This window comes from Oncorhynchus clarkii, chromosome 16 (assembly GCF_045791955.1).
Source record: "Oncorhynchus clarkii lewisi isolate Uvic-CL-2024 chromosome 16, UVic_Ocla_1.0, whole genome shotgun sequence".
NCBI lineage: Eukaryota > Metazoa > Chordata > Actinopteri > Salmoniformes > Salmonidae > Oncorhynchus > Oncorhynchus clarkii.
Genome location: NC_092162.1, coordinates 66127122 through 66148579, shown reverse-complemented (window position 1 = coordinate 66148579; position 21458 = coordinate 66127122). Strand labels below are relative to the sequence as shown.

General features: G+C 54.5%; 2 protein-coding genes across 2 annotated transcripts in view; one reads left to right on the top strand and one right to left on the bottom strand.

Annotated features, from left to right (window-relative positions):
• The window catches only part of LOC139368932 (extracellular sulfatase Sulf-2-like), a 281121-nt gene that overhangs the window by 72047 nt on the left and 187616 nt on the right, over positions 1-21458 (top strand). The gene's annotated exons all lie outside the window — the stretch shown is intronic.
• LOC139367374 (proline-rich protein 36-like) lies at positions 4344-9393 on the bottom strand. The gene is made up of 4 exons (XM_071105570.1): positions 9376-9393; positions 6817-8638; positions 5041-6764; positions 4344-4994 (listed from the first exon to the last, which is right to left on the bottom strand). The coding sequence occupies exons 1-4, from the start codon at positions 9391-9393 to the stop codon at positions 4344-4346; spliced, it is 4215 nt and encodes a 1404-aa protein (XP_070961671.1).

The window sequence follows — 21458 nt, the reverse complement described above, 5'->3', positions numbered from 1 at the left end:
CTGTCCCCCTCCATCTCTCATTTCACTGTCCCCACTCAATCTTTCCTTTCACTGTCCCCCTCCATCTCTCCTTTCACTGTCCCCCTCCATCTCTCCTTTCACTGTCCCCCTCCATCTCTCCTTTCACTGTCCCCCCTCCATCTCTCCTTTCACTGTCCCCCCTCCATCTCTCATTTCACTGTCCCCCTCCATCTCTCCTTTCACTGTCCCCCTCCATCTCTCCTTTCACTGTCCCCACTCCATCTTTCCTTTCACTGTCCACAATCCATCTCTCCTTTCACTGTACCCCCTCCATCTCTCCTTTCACTGTCCCCCTCCATCTCTCCTTTCACTGTCTTCCCTCCATCTCTCCTTTCACTGTCCCCCTCCATCTCTCCTTTCACTGTCCCCCCTCCATCTCTCCTTTCACTGTCCCCCCTCCATCTCTCCTTTCACTGTCCCCCTCCATCTCTCCTTTCACTGTCCCCACTCAATCTTTCCTTTCACTGTCCCCCTCCATCTCTCCTTTCACTGTCCCCCTCCATCTCTCCTTTCACTGTCCCCCCTCCATCTCTCCTTTCACTGTCCCCCCTCCATCTCTCATTTCACTGTCCCCCTCCATCTCTCCTTTCACTGTCCCCCTCCATCTCTCCTTTCACTGTCCCCACTCCATCTTTCCTTTCACTGTCCACAATCCATCTCTCCTTTCACTGTACCCCCTCCATCTCTCCTTTCACTGTCCCCCTCCATCTCTCCTTTCACTGTCTTCCCTCCATCTCTCCTTTCACCGTCTTCCCTCCATCTGTCCTTTCACTGTCCCCCTCCATCTCTCCTTTCACTGTCTTCCCTCCATCTCTCCTTTCACTGTCCCCCTCCATCTCAGAGTAATAAAGAACACATTATTCTCTAATAGCCATGCAACGAAGTAGCCTTCTTAATTTACCACTAGATATTTCACAAAATGCCTGTCGTCCTCTCCAGCTACCGTTCCTATCAGCCCAAATAAAAAGCTTGTTTTGGGTCTGAGTAGTTATTGATAGTGCGGTTGGCTGCAAGGACAACGCCTAATAGTAAGCAAGAACAATCATCTTGGCTGTGTTGTGTGGTAAAGGGACACTATTATTTAAAAGTGATGACTTTGCTTCCTCGGAGCTCACACATTACTTATAGACATGTCAGAGGAAGAGCCGTTCGGCCAGCCGCTCAGGTCTAGACATGTCAGGAGGAGAGGCGTTCGGGTCTAGACATGTCAGGAGGAGAGGCGTTCGGGTCTAGACATGTCAGGAGGAGAGGCGGTCGGCCAGCTGCTCCGGTCTAGACATGTCAGGAGGAGAGGCGTTCGGGTCTAGACATGTCAGGAGGAGAGAAGTTCGGGTCTAGACATGTTAGGAGGAGAGAAGTTCGGGTCTAGACATGTCAGGAGGAGAGGCGTTCGGGTCTAGAAATGTCAGGCGGTGAGGCGTTCAGGTCTAGACATGTCAGGAGGAGAGGAGTTTGGGTCTAGACATGTCAGGAGGAGAGGCGGTCGGCCAGCCGTTCGGGTCTAGACATGTCAGGAGGAGAGAAGTTTGGGTCTAGAAATGTCAGGAGGAGAGAAGTTCAGGTCTAGAAATGTCAGGAGGAGAGGCGTTCGGGTCTAGACATGTCAGGAGGAGAGGCGTTCGGGTCTAGAAATGTCAGGAGGAGAGGCGTTCGGGTCTAGACATGTCAGGACGAGAGGTGGTCGGCCAGCCTCTCGGGTCTAGAAATGTCAGGAGGAGAGGCGTTCGGGTCTAGAAATGTCAGGAGGAGAGGCGTTCGGGTCTAGAAATGTCAGGAGGAGAGGCGTTCGGGTCTAGAAATGTCAGGAGGAGAGGCGTTCGGGTCTAGAAATGTCAGGAGGAGAGAAGTTTGGGTCTAGAAATGTCAGGAGGAGAGAAGTTTGGGTCTAGAAATGTCAGGAGGAGAGAAGTTTGGGTCTAGAAATGTCAGGCGGTGAGGCGTTCGGGTCTAGACATGTCAGGAGGAGAGGCGTTCGGGTCTAGACATGTCAGGAGGAGAGAAGTTTGGGTCTAGAAATGTCAGGCGGTGAGGCGTTCGGGTCTAGACATGTATCAGGAGGAGAGGCGGTCGGCCAGCCGTTCGGGTCTAGACATGTCAGGAGGAGAGAAGTTTGGGTCTAGAAATGTCAGGCGGTGAGGCGTTCAGGTCTAGACATGTCAGGAGGTGAGGCGTTCGGGTCTAGACATGTCAGGAGGAGAGGCGTTCGGGTAATTTTTTTCTTCCATGGTCCAAAGCTCTTTGCTCCCAGAGCGCTACTGAAGTGTCTGATCTCTTCATGACAGGCTGCACACATGCTTCATGACATCCCCATGACAGGCTGAGATACACTCATTCTCTCTGTGTGTCTGCATGCATGTGTGCGTGTGTGTGTGTCTGCGTATGTGTGTCTGTGTCTGCGTGTGTCTGCGTGTGTCTGCTTTTGTCTGCGTGTCTGCGTGTGTGTCTGCGTGTGTGTGTGTATCTGTGTGTGTGTCTGCATGTGTGTGTGTCTGCGTGTCTGCATGTGTGTGTGTGTCTGTCTGCGTGTGTGTCTGTGTGTGTGTGTGTCTGTGTGTGTGTCTGCGTGTCTGCGTCTGTGTGTGTGTCTGCGTGTCTGCGTCTGTCTGTGTGTGTGTGTGTGTTTGTGTCTGCGTGTGTGTTTGTGTCTGCGTGTGTGTGTCTGTGTCTGCGTGTGTGTGTCTGCGTGTGTGTGTGTGTGTCTGTGTGTGTGTCTGTGTGTGTGTGTGTCTGCGTCTGCGTCTGCGTGTGTGTGTGTGTGTGTCTGTGTGTGTGTCTGTGTGTGTGTGTCTGCGTCTGTGTGTGTGTCTGCGTGTCTGCGTCTGTGTGTGTGTGTGTGTGTGTCTACGTGTCTGTGTGTGTGTGTCTACGTGTCTGTGTGTGTGTCTGTCTGTGTTCCTGTGTGTGTGTCTGTTCCAAGCCAATAGTTGCAACATTTGGCCTTTGTGTTCCTTCTTGTCAAGTTTGAGCACATGGTGTATTTGTACAGCAGTGTCTGTGACTTCATTCAGTTCTTATGCTCTTACACAGCAAGCACAGTGTGATCCGTGTAAATCTACTGTAGAGCTGACATTTCATCTCTGTCCACCTGAGATATACAGTCAGCAGAAGAGGGAGGGTTTGGCTGGGTGAATGGGAGCGAGGGAGGGAGTCTGTGGGTGGGTGGGTGGGATGGAGGGAGGCTGTGGCTGGGTGGGTGGGTGGGAGGGAGGGTGTGAGGGAGGGTGGGAGGAAGGGAGTGGGTGGGAGGATGGTGGGAGGGCGGGAGTGTTTGGCTGGGTGGGTGTGTCTGTGTGTGGGTGTGTCTGTGTGTCTGTGTGTGGGTGTGTCTGTGTGTGGGTGTGTGTGGGTGTGTCTGTGTGTGGGTGTGTCTGTGTGTGTGGATGTGTCTGTGTGTGTGGATGTGTCTGTGTGTGTGGGTGTGTCTGTGTGTGGGTGTGTCTGTGTGTGGGTGTGTGTGTGTGTGCGTTTCTAAATGTTTTAAGTGGAGGAAGGCTCCACTATGTAGCCACTCTAACATATCCACTGTGTGTAAACCAGTGAGTGCCTTAGTAGATTGTACACCCGGGGACCATCATTTTGAGGAGATTTCCTGTCAGGAGAAGAGGAGGAATAGGGTGAGACAGGGACCTAAACAGAGAGATAGATGGAGAAGGGTAGATGAGGAGAGAAAGGGAGGATCTTCAGGAGACAAACCCAAAGGGTAATCCTCATCCCTAATAAAACAGTGTGACTCCGTCAGAGCATACATTTATAGTAATCCACATATCAAACTTTACAGCCTGTTACTGAACACGTGTTTATGAAAGCCATTGTGGTCGGCTGAAGACTTTTCTTCAGCAGAGGATTGAACCATTTCATAAAAATCTATTTGTTCTAAATGAATTTAGCTGCCTGTGAGACTCATCTGAGAACCAGAGGAGGATGAGGGAGAAGAGGAGAGAGAGAGAGAGAGAATTAAGTCATGATTTTATGAGCTAAATTTCCCCATGTGTCCTGTTTCACAATGTAGTTTGGGATTTGGTCTGACGTTATCAGTCTGCTTTTCACTGTAGAGGGAACATTGAATCCCGGCCTTGGTTGAACTCAGCCCCCGTCCTCTCCGATGAGTGTAGAACTGGCACACTGCAGCCCTGGCCCTCTCATTGGACGGCTGAGATAACCGGCCAATCAGCAGTCGTATAACATCGCCATGGCGCCTGCCAAGCACGGCAGAAAACATCTGAAACAGCAACAGGTTTTTATTTAGAACCCAAAAAGAGCATCTTGTTTTAGGAGAAACAAAGAGTTCTGAATCGTTGCTGTTTTATGAAGCAGAACTCTGTTTAATCTGGTGCATGGTTTGGTTTCAAGGTTGGTTCCAGGGGGGCTGGGAGCAGGTGGACTGGGGGTCTAGGAGCAGGGTGGGCTGGGAGCAGGTGGACCTGGGGGCTCTGGGCCAGGGGGGCTGGGACCAGGTGGGCTGGGAGCAGGTGGACTTGGGGGCTCTGGGCCAGGGGGGCTGGGACCAGGGGGACTGGGAGCAGGTGGACTTGGGGGCTCTGGGCCAGGGGGGCTGGGAGCAGATGGACTTGGGGACTCTGGGCCAGGGGGGCTGGGAGCTGGGACAAGGTGGGCTGGGAGCAGGGTGGCTGGGACCAGGTGAGCTGGGGGGCTGGGAGCAGGTGGGCTGGGAGCAGGGGGGCTGGGAGCAGGGGGGCTGGGACCAGGGGGGCTGGGACCTGGGGAGCTGGGAGCAGGGGGGCTGGGAGCAGGGGGGCTGGGACCAGGGGGACTGGGTGCAGGTGGACGGGGGCTCTGGGCCAGGGGGGCTGGGAGCTGGGACCAGGTGGGCTGGGAGCTGAGGGGCTGGGACCAGGTGGGCTGGGAGCTGAGGGGCTGGGACCAGGTGGGCTGGGAGCTGGGGTGCTGGGACCAGGTGGGCTGGGAGCTGGGGAGCTGGGAGCAGGTGGACTGGGGGGCTGGGTGCAGGGTGGCTGGGAACAGGTGGGCTGGGAGCAGGGTGGCTGAGAGCAGGTGGACTGGGTGGCTGGGAGCAGGGTGGCTGGGAGCAGGTGGACTGGGTGGCTGGGAGCAGGTGGGCTGGGAGCAGGTGGGCTGGGAGCAGGGTGGCTTGGACAAGGTGGGCTGGGAGCTGGGAGGCTGGGAGCAGGGGGGCTGGGACCAGGTTGGCTGGGACCTGGGGGGCTGGGAGCAGGGGGGCTGGGAGCTGGGGGGCTGGGACCAGGTGGGCTGGGAGCTGGGGGGCTGAGAGCAGGTGGACTGGGGGGCTGGGAGCAGGGGGGCTGGGAGGCTGGGAGCAGGGGGCTGGGACCAGGTGGGCTGGGAGCAGGTGGACTGGGTGGCTGGGAGCAGGGTGGCCGGGAGCAAGTGGGCTGGGAGCATTTGGGCTGGGAGCAGGGTGGCTGGGAGCAGGTGGGCTGGGAGCAGGGTGGCTGGGACAAGGTGGGCTGGGAGCAGGGTGGCTGGGAGCAGGGTGGCTGGGACCAGGTGGGCTGGGAGCAGGGGAGCTGGGAGGCTGGGAGCAGGGGGGCTGGGACCAGGTGGGCTGGGAGGCTGTGAGCAGGGGGGCTGGGAGCTGGGGGGCTGGGACCAGGTGGCTGGGACCTGGGAGCAGGGGGGCTGGGAGCTGGGGGGCTGGGACCAGGTGGGCTTGGAGCTGGGGGGCTGGGAGCAGGGGGGCTGAGAGCAGGTGGACTGGGGGGCTGGGAGCAGGGGGGCTGGGAGCAGGGGGGCTGGGAACTGGGGGGCTGGGAGCTGGGGGGCTGGGAGCAGGGTGGCTGGTGAACTGGGGGGTTGCGACCAGGTGGGCTGGTAGCTGGGGTGCTGGGACCAGGTGGGCTGGGAGCTGGGGGGCTGGGAGCAGGGTGGCTGAGAGCAGGTGGACTGGGGGGCTGGGAGCAGGGGGGCTGGGAGCAGGTGGACTGGGGGGCTGGGAGCAGGGTGGCTGGGAGCTGGAGGGCTGGGAGCAGGTTGGTTAGGAGCAGGTGGACTGGGTGGCTGGGAGCAGGTGGACTGGGGGGCTGGGTGGCTGGGAGCTGGGGGGCTGGGACCAGATGGGCTGGGAGATGGTGGGCTGGGAGCTGGGGGGCTGGGACCAGGTGGGCTGGGAGCAGGGGGGCTGGGAGCAGGTGGACTGGGGGGCTGGGAACAGGGTGGCTGGGAGCAGGTGGGCTGGGAACAGGTGGGCTGGGAGCTGGGGGCTGGGAGCAGGGGGGTTAGGAGCAGGTGGACTGGGGGGCTGGGAGCAGGGGGGCTGGGAGCAGGTGAGCTGGGTGGCTGGGAGCTGGTGGGCTGGGAGCAGGGTGGCTGGTGGGCTGGGAGCAGGTGGACTGGGAGCTGGTGGGCTGGGTGCTGGGAGCAGGTGGGCTGGGACCAGGTGGGCTGGGAGCAGGTGAGCTGGGTGGCTGGGAGCAGGTGGACTGGGAGCTGGGGAGCTGGGAGCAGGTGGACAGGGGGGCTGGGAGCAGGGTGGCTGGGACCAGGGGGACTGGGTGCAGGTGGACTTGGGGGCTCTGGGCCAGGGGGGCTGGGAGCTGGGACCAGGTGGGCTGGGAGCTGAGGGGCTGGGACCAGGTGGGCTGGGAGCTGGGGGGCTGGGACCAGGTGGGCTGGGAGCTGGGGGGCTGGGAGCAGGTGGACTGGGGAGCTGGGAGCAGGGTGGCTGGGAACAGGTGGGCTGGGAGCAGGGTGACTGGGAGCAGGTGGGCTGGGACCAGGTGGGCTGGGAGCTGGGAGCAGGGTGGCTGGGACAAGGTGGGCTGGGATCTGGGAGGCTGGGAGCAGGGGGGCTGGGACCTGGGGGGCTGGGAGCAGGGGGGCTGGGAGCTGGGGGGCTGGGACCAGGTGGGCTGGGAGCTGGGGCGCTGAGAGCAGGTGGACTGGGGGGCTGGGAGCAGGGGGGCTGGGACCAGGTGGGCTGGGAGCTGGGGGGCTGGGACCAGGTGGGCTGGGAGATGGTGGGCTGGGAGCTGGGGGGCTGGGAGCTGGGGGGCTGAGAGCAGGTGGACTGGGGGGCTGGGACCAGGTGGGCTGGGAGCTGGGGGGCTGGGAGCAAGGTGGCTGGGAGCAGGTGGACTGGGGGCTGGGAGCAGGGTGGCTGGGACCAGGTGGGCTGGGAACAGGTGGGCTGGGAGCTGGGGGGCTGGGAGCAGGTGGACTGGGGAGCTGGGAGCAGGGTGGCTGGGAACAGGTGGGCTGGGAGCAGGGTGGCTGGGAGCAGGTGGGCTGGGACCAGGTGGGCTGGGAGCTGGGAGCAGGGTGGCTGGGACAAGGTGGGCTGGGATCTGGGAGGCTGGGAGCAGGGGGGCTGGGACCTGGGGGGCTGGGAGCAGGGGGGCTGGGAGCTGGGGGGCTGGGACCAGGGGGGCTGGGAGCTGGGGCGCTGAGAGCAGGTGGACTGGGGGCTGGGAGCAGGGGGGCTGGGACCAGGTGGGCTGGGAGCTGGGGGGCTGGGACCAGGTGGGCTGGGAGATGGTGGGCTGGGAGCTGGGGGGCTGGGAGCTGGGGGGCTGAGAGCAGGTGGACTGGGGGGCTGGGACCAGGGGGGCTGGGACCAGGTGGGCTGGGAGCTGGGGGGCTGGGAGCAAGGTGGCTGGGAGCAGGGTGGCTGGGACCAGGTGGGCTGGGAACAGGTGGGCTGGGAGCAGGTCGACTGGGTGGCTGGGAGCAGGGTGGCTGGGAGCAGGTGGAATGGGAGCAGTTGGGCTGGGAGCAGGGTGGCTGGGAGCAGGTGGACTGGGTGGCTGGGACCAGGTGAGCTGGGGGGCTGGGAGCTGGGGGGCTGAGAGCAGGTGGACTGGGGGGCTGGGACCAGGGGGGCTGGGACCAGGTGGGCTGGGAGCTGGGGGGCTGGGAGCAAGGTGGCTGGGAGCAGGGTGGCTGGGACCAGGTGGGCTGGGAACAGGTGGGCTGGGAGCAGGTCGACTGGGTGGCTGGGAGCAGGGTGGCTGGGAGCAGGTGGAATGGGAGCAGTTGGGCTGGGAGCAGGGTGGCTGGGAGCAGGTGGACTGGGTGGCTGGGACCAGGTGGGCTGGGACCAGGTGGGCTGGGAGCTGGGAGCAGGGTGGCTGGGACAAGGTGGGCTGGGAGCAGGGTGGCTGGGACCAGGTGGGCTGGCAGGCTGGGAGCAGGGGAGCTGGGAGGCTGGGAGCAGGTGGGCTGGGACCAGGTGGGCTGGGAGGCTGTGAGCAGGGGGGCTGGGACCAGGTGGGCTGGGAGCTGGGGGGCTGGGACCAGGTGGGCTGGGAGCAGGGGGGCTGGGAGCAGGTGGACTGGGGGGCTGGGAGCAGGGTGGCTGGGAGCAGGTGGGCTGGGAACAGGTGGGCTGGGAGCTGGGGGCTGGGAGCAGGGGGGTTAGGAGCAGGTGGACTGGGGGGCTGGGAGCAGGGGGGCTGGGAGCAGGTGAGCTGGGTGGCTGGGAGCAGGTGGACTGGGAGCTGGTGGGCTGGGAGCAGGGTGGCTGGTGGGCTGGGAGCAGGTGGACTGGGAGCTGGTGGGCTGGGTGCTGGGAGCAGGTGGGCTGGGACCAGGTGGGCTGGGAGCAGGTGGACTTGGGGACTCTGGGCCAGGGGGGCTGGGAGCAGGGTGGCTGGGAGCAGGGTGGCTGGGAGATGGTTGGCTGGGAGGTGGGAAGGGATAGGCTGAGCGTGGCCAGGAGTTAAATGGAGCTTGTAGTTGCTCAGTGTCAGGCTGCATTCAACCACTACACACCTCGGACACAGACACACAGTAAGTCCATGAGCCAATCGCCTTCCACCGTCCTTCATCATGTCATATCAACCCTTCTGACCTCTCTATCCTGCTTCTCTGGCTGCACTTCGTACCCTTCCCCTCCTTCTCTCGCATCCTCTTCCTCTCCCTCCTTTTCTCTCTGTTCCTCTCCCTCCTTTTCTCTCTCTTCCTCTCCTTCCTTCTCTCTCTCTTCCTCTCGCTCCTTCTCTCTCTCTTCCTCTCCCTCCTTCTCTCTCTCTTCCTCTCCCTCATTTTCTCTCTCTTCCTCTCCCTCCTTTTCTCTCTCTCTTCCTCTCCCTCCTTTTCTCTCTCTCTTCCTCTCCCTCCTTTTCTCTCTCTCTTCCTCTCCATCCTTTTCTCTCTCTCTCTTCCTCTCCCTCCTTTTCTCTCTCTCTCTTCCTCTCCCTCCTTTTCTCCATCCACCCTTTCTGTTTCCAACATGACCATAAAGTGCCTGCCCTGGCCTCGTTGTGTAGTCCAGATGCCCATTCTACCAAGGTTGTGGCCTTCGGAAACAGCCCCTTGGAGTGTCAGTGACCATCTCTGTCCCCTGATAGCAGTATTCATGTCATCTGGAAAGGGTCCGTGTGTAGTGGGGCTGTTAGATCGTCTCCAGGTCCTGACCCTCATCTCTGGCCCCATGACAAGGCTCTCTAATCAGGGGAAGAGACGTGTGGACGAGGGTCCTTTGACACCATCTTCAGCATGGAAATGATGTCACAGGATAGATTAGAAGAGCAGGAGAGGATAGAGATGGGGGGGGTTAGTTAGAAGAGCAGGAGAGGAGAGAGATGGGGGGGGGGGTTAGTTAGAAGAGCAGGAGAGGAGAGAGATGGGGGGGGGTTAGTTAGAAGAGCAGGAGAGGAGAGAGATGGGGGGGGGGTTAGTTAGAAGAGCAGGAGAGGAGAGAGATGGGGGGGGGGTTAGTTAGAAGAGCAGGAGAGGAGAGAGATGGGGGGGTTTAGTTAGAAGAGCAGGAGAGGAGAGAGATGGGGGGGGGGGGTTAGTTAGAAGAGCAGGAGAGGAGAGAGATGGGGGGGGGTTAGTTAGAAGAGCAGGAGAGGAGAGAGATGGGGGGGGGGGTAGTTAGAAGAGCAGGAGAGGAGAGAGATGGGGGGGGGTTAGTTAGAAGAGCAGGAGAGGAGAGAGATGGGGGGGTTTAGTTAGAAGAGCAGGAGAGGAGAGAGATGGGGGGGGGGGTTAGTTAGAAGAGCAGGAGAGGAGAGAGATGGGGGGGGGGTTAGTTAGAAGAGCAGGAGAGGAGAGAGATGGGGGGGGGGTTAGTTAGAAGAGCAGGAGAGGAGAGAGATGGGGGGGTTTAGTTAGAAGAGCAGGAGAGGAGAGAGATGGGGGGGGGGGTTAGTTAGAAGAGCAGGAGAGGAGAGAGATGGGGGGGGGGTTAGTTAGAAGAGCAGGAGAGGAGAGAGATGGGGGGGGGGGTAGTTAGAAGAGCAGGAGAGGAGAGAGATGGGGGGGGGGGTTAGTTAGAAGAGCAGGAGAGGAGAGAGATGGGGGGGGGGTTAGTTAGAAGAGCAGGAGAGGAGAGAGATGGGGGGGGGTTAGTTAGAAGAGCAGGAGAGGAGAGAGATGGGGGGGGGTTAGTTAGAAGAGCAGGAGAGGAGAGAGATGGGGGGGGTTAGTTAGAAGAGCAGGAGAGGAGAGAGATGGGAGGGGGGGGTTAGTTAGAAGAGCAGGAGAGGAGAGAGATGGGGGGGGGGGGGGTTAGTTAGAAGAGCAGGAGAGGAGAGAGATGGGGGGGGTTAGTTAGAAGAGCAGGAGAGGAGAGAGATGGGGGGGGGTTCGTTAGAAGAGCAGGAGAGGAGAGAGATGGGGGGGAGGGGGTTAGTTAGAAGAGCAGGAGAGGAGAGAGATGGGGGGGGGGTTAGTTAGAAGAGCAGGAGAGGAGAGAGATGGGGGGGGGGTTAGTTAGAAGAGCAGGAGAGGAGAGAGATGGGGGGGGGGGGTTAGAGGAGGACAGCTTTTATATTCCACAGTGTGTGTGCGCGTGTCTGCTTGATTGTGTATGTGTTTGTCTTGTGTCTGTTTTAGCCGCAGATTACAATGCATCTCAGGTCTTTTCAGAGTGGTGGAGGTTCTGTTGTGGCAATAAAATAGAAATGGGATTTATTTACTGATTTCTGCGAGAGAGCGAACGTGCATCACAGAGAGAGAACGTGCATCACAGAGAGAGAACGTGCATCACAGAGAGAGAACGTGCATCACAGAGAGAGAACGTGCATCACAGAGAGAGAACGTGCATCACAGAGAGAGAACGTGCATCACAGAAAGAGAACGTGCATCACAGAGAGAGAACGTGCATCACAGAGAGAGAACGTGCAACACAGAGAGAGAACGTGCGGCACAGGGAGAGAACGTGCATCACAGAGAGAGAACGTGCATCACAGAGAGAGAACGTGCATCACAGAGAGAGAACGTGCATCACAGAGAGAGAACGTGCATCACAGAGAGAGAACGTGCAACACAGAGAGAGAACGTGCAGCACAGGGAGAGAACGTGCATCACAGAGAGAGAACGTGCATCACAGAGAGAGAACGTGCATCACAGAGAGAGAACGTGCATCACAGAGAGAGAACGTGCATCACAGAGAGAGAACGTGCATCACAGAAAGAGAACGTGCATCACAGAGAGAGAACGTGCATCACAGAGAGAGAACGTGCATCACAGAGAGAGAACGTGCATCACAGAGAGAGAACGTGCATCACAGAGAGAGAACGTGCATCACAGAGAGAGAACGTGCATCACAGAGAGAGAACGTGCAGCACAGAGGGAGAACGTGCAGCACAGAGAGAGAACGTGCAGCACAGAGAGAGAATGTGCAGCACAGGGAGCCAAGGAGCCAAGCAACAGCTCATGCATGGGGAGAGAGGGGAAAGAGAGAGGGGAGAGAAGAGACAGAGAGAGAGAGGGGGAGAGGGAAAATAAACAGAGAGAGAGAAAAGAGAGAGAGAGAGAGAGAGAGAGGGGGGAAAGAGAGAGGGGAGAGAAGAGACGGAGAGAGGGGAAAGAGAGAGAAGAGAGAGAGAGAGAGAGAGAGGGGAGAGGGAAAAGAAACAGAGAGAGAGAAGAGAGAGAGAGAGGGGAAAGAGAGGGGGAGAGAAGAGAGAGAGAGAGGGGATGAGGGAAAAGAAACAGAGAGAGAGAAAAAAGAGAGAGAGAGAGGGGGGAAAGAGAGAGGGGAGAGAAGAGACAGAGAGAGAGGGGGAGAGGGAAAAGAAACAGATAGAGAGAAAAGAGAGAGGGGGGAGAGGGGAAAGAGAGAGGGGAGAGAAGAGACAGAGAGAGAGGGGGAGAGGGGGAGAGGGAAAATAACCAGAGAGAAAAGAGAGAGAGAGGGGGGGAGAGAGAAAAGATGGAGAGAGGGGAAAGAGAGAGGGAGGGGGGAGAGAGTGGAAAGATAGAGAGAGAGGGGGAGAGAGAAAAGAGAGAGAGAGAGGGGGAAAAGAGAGAGAGAGAGAGAGAGAGAGAGAGAGAGAGAGAGAGAGAGAGAGAGAGAGAGAGAGAGAGAGAGAGAGAGATACGGAGAGGAGAGGAGAGGGATACAGGGAGGAGAGGAAAGGAGAGGGAAACAGGGAGGAGATAAGAGGGAAGGTGAGATACAGAGAGGAGAGAGAGGGAGAGAGGTTAGGAGATGAGAGAGAGGAGAGGAGAGGGATACAGGGAGGAGAGGAGAGGAAAGGAAAGGGAAACAGGGAGGAGAGGAGAGGAAAGGAGAGATACAGGGAGGAGAGGAGAGAGAGGAGAGAGAGAGGAGAGTTACAGGGAGGAGAGGAGAGAGAGATACAGGGATTAGAGGAGAGGAGAGGAAAGCAGAGGAGAGGAGAGCAGAAGAGAGAGATACAGGGATTAGAGGAGATGAGAGGAAAGCAGAGGAGAGGAGAGCAGAAGAGAGAGATACGGCGAAGGAGGGAGGGAGGGAGAGAGAGATATGTAGAGAGGAGAGAGGGGATAGAGAGAGGGGAGAGAAGAGAAAGAGAGCGAGGGGGAGAGGGAACCAGGAAGGAGAGGAGAGATACAGGGAGGAGAGGAGAGAGAGAGGAGAGTGGAGGAGAGAGGAGAGGAGAGGAGAGGAGAGGAGAGGAGAGGAGAGGAGAGGAGAGGAGAGGAGAGGAGAGGAGAGATATAGGGAGGAGAGGAGAGGAGAGATATAGGGAGGAGAGGAGAGGAGAGATACAGGGAGGACAGGAGGGTGATACAGGGAGGAGAGGAGAGTGATACAGGGCAGAGAGGAGAGGAGAGAGAGAGAGGAGAGGGATACAGGGAGGAGAGGAGAGGAGAGGAGAGGAGAGGGATACAGGGAGGAGAGGAGAGAGAGAGAGGAGAGGAGAGGGATACAAGGAGGAGAAGAGAGGGATATATATATACGTACAACAGACTTACAAAAAGAGTGAACTAGGCTCAACGTTGAGAACACTATCGACTCACTATATGCAGGCCTATGCTGCAGTCTGATGCTCACAGTAACAATGTCTGTATAGCTGAACCCACAGGTGGGATATCCAACCAGCTTCGCCTCGCTACGATGCTGCTGCTCCTCACCTACCCAACCTTGATGGATTGTAGATGGAAACAGTGGGGGGGGGGGGGGGGGAGTACCCTATTGTCTTACTTGATTAAAAATAAATTTACCTTAATAGAAAATGACTTAACCCTTGTGTAGTCTTAACATCCTGTAGACTCCCCTTGTCCTAAGGGTCAAAAATGACCCGTCTTCATAAACCCCTAAAATGAAGCAGGTTAATTGAATTTTAAACCCCAAATCTATTTTCCATGAAGAAACAACCTGTCATTCATCACAAACGTTGTGAATATCTGGGTTTTCCCTCTTCACAATACAGAAAGACTGCGTTTAATCAGTGGACACCACTCGTTTTTATTACAACACACCTGTCAGAATTGTTTTCTTTACTTAAGTATAGGTTTATTATTATTATTATTATTATTATTATTATTATTATTATTATTATTATTATTGCTAAGGGTATTGCGTACGTGTAAACATACATTCTTTAGCAAGATATAACACTTGTATAGCCTAAGAAAGTAGCAGAAATGTGCATAAAGTCGTTTTGAATGCATTTTATTGAAAGGAAACAAAGTCTTGAACTTTTTGGCAACATAATTATATATTCTGACATTCTGTACAATGAGGGCTTCCTCTTCAGGAGCTGCTGGCTGAGTTCAATCAGTAGCACACATCATCTCAATTTCTCATTGTGTGTGTGTGTGTGTGTGTTTGTGGTGTGTAAATGATTTTATAACTGGCGGGTCAAATATGACAATATTTTTCTAATTTTGGGGTCAATCCAGGAAAAGTCATCAAATTTCAAGTTAAAAAAATATCATTAACTAAGGGGATTTTCTCTGCTGTTAAAATTAATAAATATTGTGGTGTGTCATTGTTGTACCCTTAAAACCTGTCTGGGATAGGGGGCAGCATTTTCACGTTTGGATGAAAAGCATGCCCAGAGTAAACTGCATGCTACTCAGGCCCAGTTGCTAATATATGCATATTATTAGTAGGTTTCAATATTTTTTTGAGCAGTGGATATGCATATTAGTATATTTGGATAGAAAACACTCTGAAGTTTCTAAAACTGTTTGAAAATGTCTGTGAGTTTCACTCCCTGGATGCACTCCCTGGAATCCCAGTTCCGCAAAGTCGATAAAGTCGATAAAGTCCATCATTTATGTCCAAATACCTCCTTTTGTATTGTGTAACATGAAGTCCTATGAGTGCCATCTGATGAAGATCATCAAAGGTTAGTGATTAATGTTATCTCTATTTCTGCACTTTGTGACTCCTCTCTTTGGCTGGAAAATGGATGTATGTGTTTTTGTGACTAGGCTCCGACCTAACATAATCCTACGTTGTGCTTTCGCTGTAAAGCCTTTTTGACATCGGACACGATGGGTAGATTAACTAGAAGCTTTAATTTGGTGTATTGCACTTGTGAATGTATGAAAATTACATATTTCAAAAAAATATATATTTTTGAATTTCGCGCACTGCCTTTTCAGCGAGTGTCGAGGGGTTCCCATTAGTTATGACAACACAAGGGTTAATGACTCACAGCTTATATCTCACTCTCACATCGTTTTCAGCCCATATTTAGATTTGGTATATACATCTAGAGAAATCATACAGTAGCCGTTCTGCTTTTATGATATGACAGACCCAGCCGTTCTCCATTCTCCACACTGTAGACCCAGAGATCACACCTGTTTCAGGTGTCTACCGCCGGAGATAACCATAAACCACAGTCTAGATTGTAAGAAAATAAAACATTGAGTTTGTTCCCAGGAGCGGTAAACACCTGGAGAGAGAGGCTTGTTTGTGCAGGCAGGTGGGTAAGACACCTCTCCCTCCACTCTCCAGGGACTCCTCCTTGGGGAGGTACAGCTGCCCCATTGGCTGAAGGTGCCTTTTCTGCAGGCACTGGGATCTGAGCTCCGTGAGGGAGGCAGGGAACAGGGGGACTGGCGTAATTAGCAGCCCAGCGAGGTGTGTGCCTTCAGGTGGATACAGACCCCCCAGGTGGGGAGGGAACCCGAAACAGCATCCATGCACGATTCTACCACTCCCTATCACTCCTCCTCACTCTCTCACTCTCTCACTCCCCTCTCTCATGCTCCACTCCCCTCCCTCATGCTCCCTCTCCATCCCTCCCCTCCCTCATCCTCCACTCTCCCTCCCTCCTCTCCCTCATGCTCCCCTCTCCCTCCCTCCCTCCTCTGCCTCATGCTCCCCTCTCCCTCCCTCCCTCCTCTGCCTCATGCTCCCTTCTCCATTCTTCCCCTCCCTCATCCTCCCCTCTCCCTCCCTCCTCTCCCTCATGCTCCCCTCTCCCTCCCTCCCCTGCCTCATACTCCCCTCTCCCTTCCCTCCCCTCCCTCATGCTCCCCTCTCCATCCCTCCCCTCACTCATCCTACCCTCTCCCTCATGCTACTCTCTCCCTTCCTCCTCTGCCTCATGCTCCCCTATCCCTCCCTCCCTTCCCCTCTCCCTCCCCTCTCTCATGCTCCCCACTCCCTCCCCTCTCTCATGCTCCCCTCTCCCTCCCTCCTCTGCCTCATGCTCCCCTATCCCTCCCTCCCTTCCCCTCTTCCTCCCCTCTCTTATGCTCCCCACTCCCTCCCCTCTCCCATGCTCCCCTCTCCCTCCAGAATGAGATGTCCTTTCGACTAATAGTGTCACACCTGACAGGAATAAATCTGGAGAGAGAGAGGAGCCTAGCTGGTGCCACAGACTTGACAGGAATGAATCTGGAGAGAGAGAGGAGCCTAGCTGGTGTCACAGACCTGACAGGAATATATCTAAAGAGAGAGAGGAGCCTAGCTGGTGTCACAGACCTGACAGGAATAAATCTGGAGAGAGAGAGGAGCCTAGCTGGTGCCACAGACCTGACAGGAATACATCTGGAGAGAGAGAGGAGCCTAGCTGGTGCCACAGACCTGACAGGAATACATCTGGAGAGAGAGAGGAGCCTCGCTGGTGTCACAGACCTGACAGGAATACATCTGGAGAGAGAGAGGAGCCTAGCTGGTGCCACAGACCTGACAGGAATACATCTGGAGAGAGAGAGGAGCCTCGCTGGTGCCACAGACCTGACAGGAATACATCTGGAGAGAGAGAGGAGCCTCGCTGGTGCCACAGACCTGACAGGAATACATCTGGAGAGAGAGAGGAGCCTAGCTGGTGCCACAGACCTGACAGGAATACATCTGGAGAGAGAGGGGAGCCTAGCTGGTGCCAGAAAACCCTCTGCATGTGTGATGTCACATTGACGGGCGGGCGTCTGTAATTAAATGTGTCATTATGGGATTTTATTCTGTGTGGTGCAGCAAGCCTGTTATCCCTCCAAACGCCTGCCTGCCATCAGCTCATGCATTTTTCATGGCCAGACGGTTAGACATGTTGCTGAGAGACACTAAGAGGCCTGTCTGTGTGAAATGTAAGTGAGAGGAGTGATGGGTGTTGGACAGCCGGAAGTGTAAGGAATGTGTCTGCACAGATAGACAGACAGGTGGGGTGATTGCCAGACAGGCAGGCAGGCAGACAGGCAGGCAGACAGACAGGTGAAGGCATTCTGATAGGGTTGCACAGACATGCTCTGACATATCTTTGCAGTTCATTACAGATGCAGAGCTTGCAAAGCTACACAAAACAAAGATGGGTGCAGTTAAACCATACAGCTAAATGCAAATGAAGTCATTGGGAAATGGTTGCTGTTTTGACAAGTGCGCGTGTTGCAACTGTTTGAATGGGAAGTTAAACTGTTGTGTAGACTCACTATGCATGTATTTAACTGTCTAATTATGCTGAAGGTAACATTGTAGCCCAGGGATGGGCAACTCAGTCGGGGAACTCAGTCGGGGAACTCAGTCGGGGAACTCAGTCGAGGAACTGAGTCGAGGAACTGAGTCGAGGAACTGAGTCGGGGAACTGAGTCGGGGAACTGAGTCGGGAAACTGAGTCGGGCAACTGAGTCGGGCAACTGAGTCGGGCAACTGAGTCGGGGAACTGAGTCGAGGATCTGAGTCAGGGATCTGAGTCAGGGATCTGAGTCGGGGAACTGAGTCGGGGATCTGAGTCGGGGATCTGAGTCGGGGATCTGAGTCGGGGATCTGAGTCGGGGATCTGAGTCGGGCAACTGAGTCGGGGAACTGAGTCGGGGAACTGAGTCGGGCAACTCAGTCGAGGATCTGAGTCGAGGATCTGAGTCGGGGATCTGAGTCGGGGATCTGAGTCGGGGATCTGAGTCGGGGAACTGAGTCGAGGATCTGAGTCGGGGATGTGAGTCGGGGATCTGAGTCGGGGATCTGAGTCGGGGATCTGAGTCGGGGATCTGAGTCGGGGATCTGAGTCGGGGAACTGAGTCGGGGATCTGAGTCGGGGATCTGAGTCAGGGATCTGAGTCGGGGAACTGAGTCGGGGATCTGAGTCGGGGATCTGAGTCGGGGATCTGAGTCGGGGAACTGAGTCGGGGAACTGAGTCGGGGAACTGAGTCGGGGTCTCACCTTACTGTTAGAATAATAGAATACACAAGGTGAAACTTCGAAACATGTCAGCAAATGTTTTTCCATTGGTAAGTTAGTCCAGAGGTCAGCTATCTAAACTTGTAGTGAGGACGGTTGAATTACCGACCAAGGTGGGGTCCATTGATCATCAGTTTTCAAATTAAAAACTGCATTTGCCTCCACCTCATGGCAAAATGTGTGGAATTGCAGGATATGTGTTATAAAATTGCAGAATTTTCTCTCTGCCCCATGACAAAATGTGTGGAATTGCAGGATATGTGTTATAAAATTGCAGAATTTTCTCTCTGCCCCATGACAAAATGTGTGGAATTGCAGGATATGTGTTATAAAATTGCAGAATTTTCTCTCTGCCCCATGACAAAATGTGTGGAATTGCAGGATATGTGTTATAAAATTGCAGAATTTTCTCTCTGCCCCATGACAAAATGTGTGGAATTGCAGGATATGTGTTATAAAATTGCAGAATTTTCTCTCTGCCCCATGACAAAATGTGCAGAAATGCATCAAATTCCTTTAAAACAGCAACATTTTCTCTACAACCCTTAACCCCAACCCGTTGACAAAATGTGCAGAATTTCAGGAAAATAAACTTGTAAAATATATATCTTTGTGTAATTAGGGGGATGGTTGAAATCTAAAGCTCGCTAGGTGTGCATCAATGCAGATGTTGGCTGTGTGTGTGTGTGTGTGTGTGTGTGTGTGTGTGTGTGTGTGTGTGTGTGTGTGTGTGTGTGTGTGTGTGTGTGTGTGTGTGTGTGTGTGTGTGTGTGTGTGTGTGTGTGTGTGTGTGTGTGTGTGTGTGTGTGTGTGTGTGTGTGTGTGTGTGTGTGTGTGTGTGTGTGTGTGTGTGCGCGCGCGCGCGCGCGCGCGCGTGCGTGAGGCAGGGTATTTGTTTTTATCACTCCATTCATTATTATTATCACGTGAGATTCAAGGCTGAACAGTTCTGATTCTCGTGGAGCACGGTTCATTCATAAAACAACGCTAATTCAACATCAGTTTCAGTTGATCATTTGTCTCTACTCACTGATTGCAGTCATCTGTGATTCATTCAGGGCTAAAGCATGTTTCACCAACTACAGAAAGGCAGTCACATTATTTGGTGTAAATAGAAGTGAATCCGAACATGTCAAACAGTCCTACAAGACTCTGTCCTGTCAGCTTTGAGGAACAGACCTTACCTTGGCTGACAGACATGGGGGCACCATTTTACTGCCCCGTAACACAGTCTATGGCCCCCATGACCAACTGGCAGATGGCGGTACGATCCAGACCCAGAACGGGGTCAGTACGGACCGCGGGTCCCAACTACAACAAAACAAAGGGGGGGGGAAAGGAACTCATCAGTCTTCAACCCGTGGTATCATGTAAAAAAAAAAAAAAACATTTTTTTATTTGTCACATACACATGGTTAGCAGATGTTAATGCAAGTGTAGCGAAATGCTTGTGCTTCTAGTTCCGACAATGCAGTAATAACCAACAAGTAATCTAACTAACAGTTCCAAAACTACTGTCTTGTACACAGTGTGAGGGGATAAAGAATATGTACACACAAAACACACAAGACGTTCAAACTGTGTAGATATGCAGGAAATGAGCTTTAAAACAGCAAAATGTTCTCTCCACTGCATGGCAAACTGTGTAGATATGCAGGAAATTAGCTTTAAAACAGCAAAATGTTTTCTCTGCCAACAAGAGGGGTGTGAACAGTTTAGGGTCGCATGGGTTGTGATGTGGGGGTTTGTTACTAGGCCGATAAATGACAATAACCATTCTGACCTTTGCCCCTAGGAAGTATGTGCTAAGGAACCTTCTCAAATAGTATTAGAATACCCCTGATCTAGAGTGTAGACTGACTGCCTGACTGCCTGCCTGACTGCCTGCCTGACTGCCTGCCTGCCTGCCTGCGTATGAACTCGTCCTTCAGTCAAAGACAAAAACAAGTTATGAGCCCAGATATACACCCTTCAACTGTCAGGTTAACATATAAAATACACATTCATTACCACATTAATTATACCCTTCTGAATGTTAACTCACCTTGCTGCTCAGCCAGGGAGGAGATAATAGGGAGAATAGAGAGAGATGGAGAATAGAGAGAGGGAGAGGGAGAATAGAGAGAGGGGGAATAGGGAGAATAGAGAGAGAGGGGGAATAGAGAGAGATGGAGAATAGAGAGAGTGGGAATAGAGAGAGGGGGAATAGAGAGAGATGGAGAATAGAGAGAGGGAGAATAGAGATAGAGGGGGAATAAGGAGAATAGAGAGAGAGGGGGAATAGAGAGAGATGGAGAATAGAGAGAAGGAGAGGGAGAATAGAGATAGAGAGGGAGAGGGAGAATAGAGATAGAGGGAGAATATAGAGAGGGAGAGGGAGAATAGAGAGAGGGGGAATAGGGAGAATAGAGAGAGAGGGGGAATAGAGAGAAGGAGAGGGAGAATAGAGATAGAGGGGGAATAGAGAGAGATGGAGAATAGAGAGAGGGAGAATAGAGAGAGCGTGAGATCTCTGTGCGTTAGAGATGTGAGGGAATTGGAAGAACTGGACCCTGTCAGCACCACCAATGAGACACTATCTCCCCACTCCTCAGAGATAAGACAGGAGACACTGTCTCCCCACTCCTCAGAGATAAGACAGGAGACACTGTCTCCCCACTCCTCAGTGATAAGACAGGAGACACTGTCTCCCCACTCCTCAGAGATAAAACAGGAGACACTGTCTCCCCACTCCTCAGAGATAAGACAGCAGACACTGTCTCCCCACTCCTCAGTGATAAGACAGGAGACGCTATCTCCCCACTCCTCAGAGATAAGACAGGAGACACTGTCTCCCCACTCCTCAGAGATAAGACAGGAGACACTGTCTCCCCACTCCTCAGAGATAAGACAGGAGACACTGTCTCCCCACTCCTCAGAGATAAGACTGCAGACACTGTCTCCCCACTCCTCAGATAAGACAGGAGACACTCTCCCCACTCCTCAGATATAAGACAGGAGACGCTGTCTCCCCACTCCTCAGAGATAAGACAGGAGACACTGTCTCCCCACTCCTCAGATATAAGACAGGAGACACTGTCTCCCCACTCCTCAGAGATAAGACAGGAGACACTGTCTCCCCACTCCTCAGAGATAAGACAGGAGACACCATCTCCCCACTCCTCAGAGATAAGACAGGAGACACTGTCTCCCCACTCCTCAGAGATAAGACAGGAGACACTGTCTCCCCACTCCTCAGAGACAAGACAGGAGACACTGTCTCCCCACTCCTCAGATAAGACGGGAGACACTGTCTCCCCACTCCTCAGATATAAGACAGGAGACACTGTCTCCCCACTCCTCAGAGATAAGACAGGAGACACTGTCTCCCCACTCCTCAGAGATAAGACAGGAGACACTGTCTCCCCACTCCTCAGTGATAAGACAGGAGACACTGTCTCCCCACTCCTCAGAGATAAGACAGGAGACACTGTCTCCCCACTCCTCAGAGATAAGACAGGAGACACTGTCTCCCCACTCCTCAGAGATAAGACAGGAGACACCATCTCCCCACTCCTCAGAGATAAGACAGGAGACACTGTCTCCCCTCTCCTCAGAGATAAAACACTATCTCCCCACTCCTCAGATATACGACAGGAGTTGGACAAA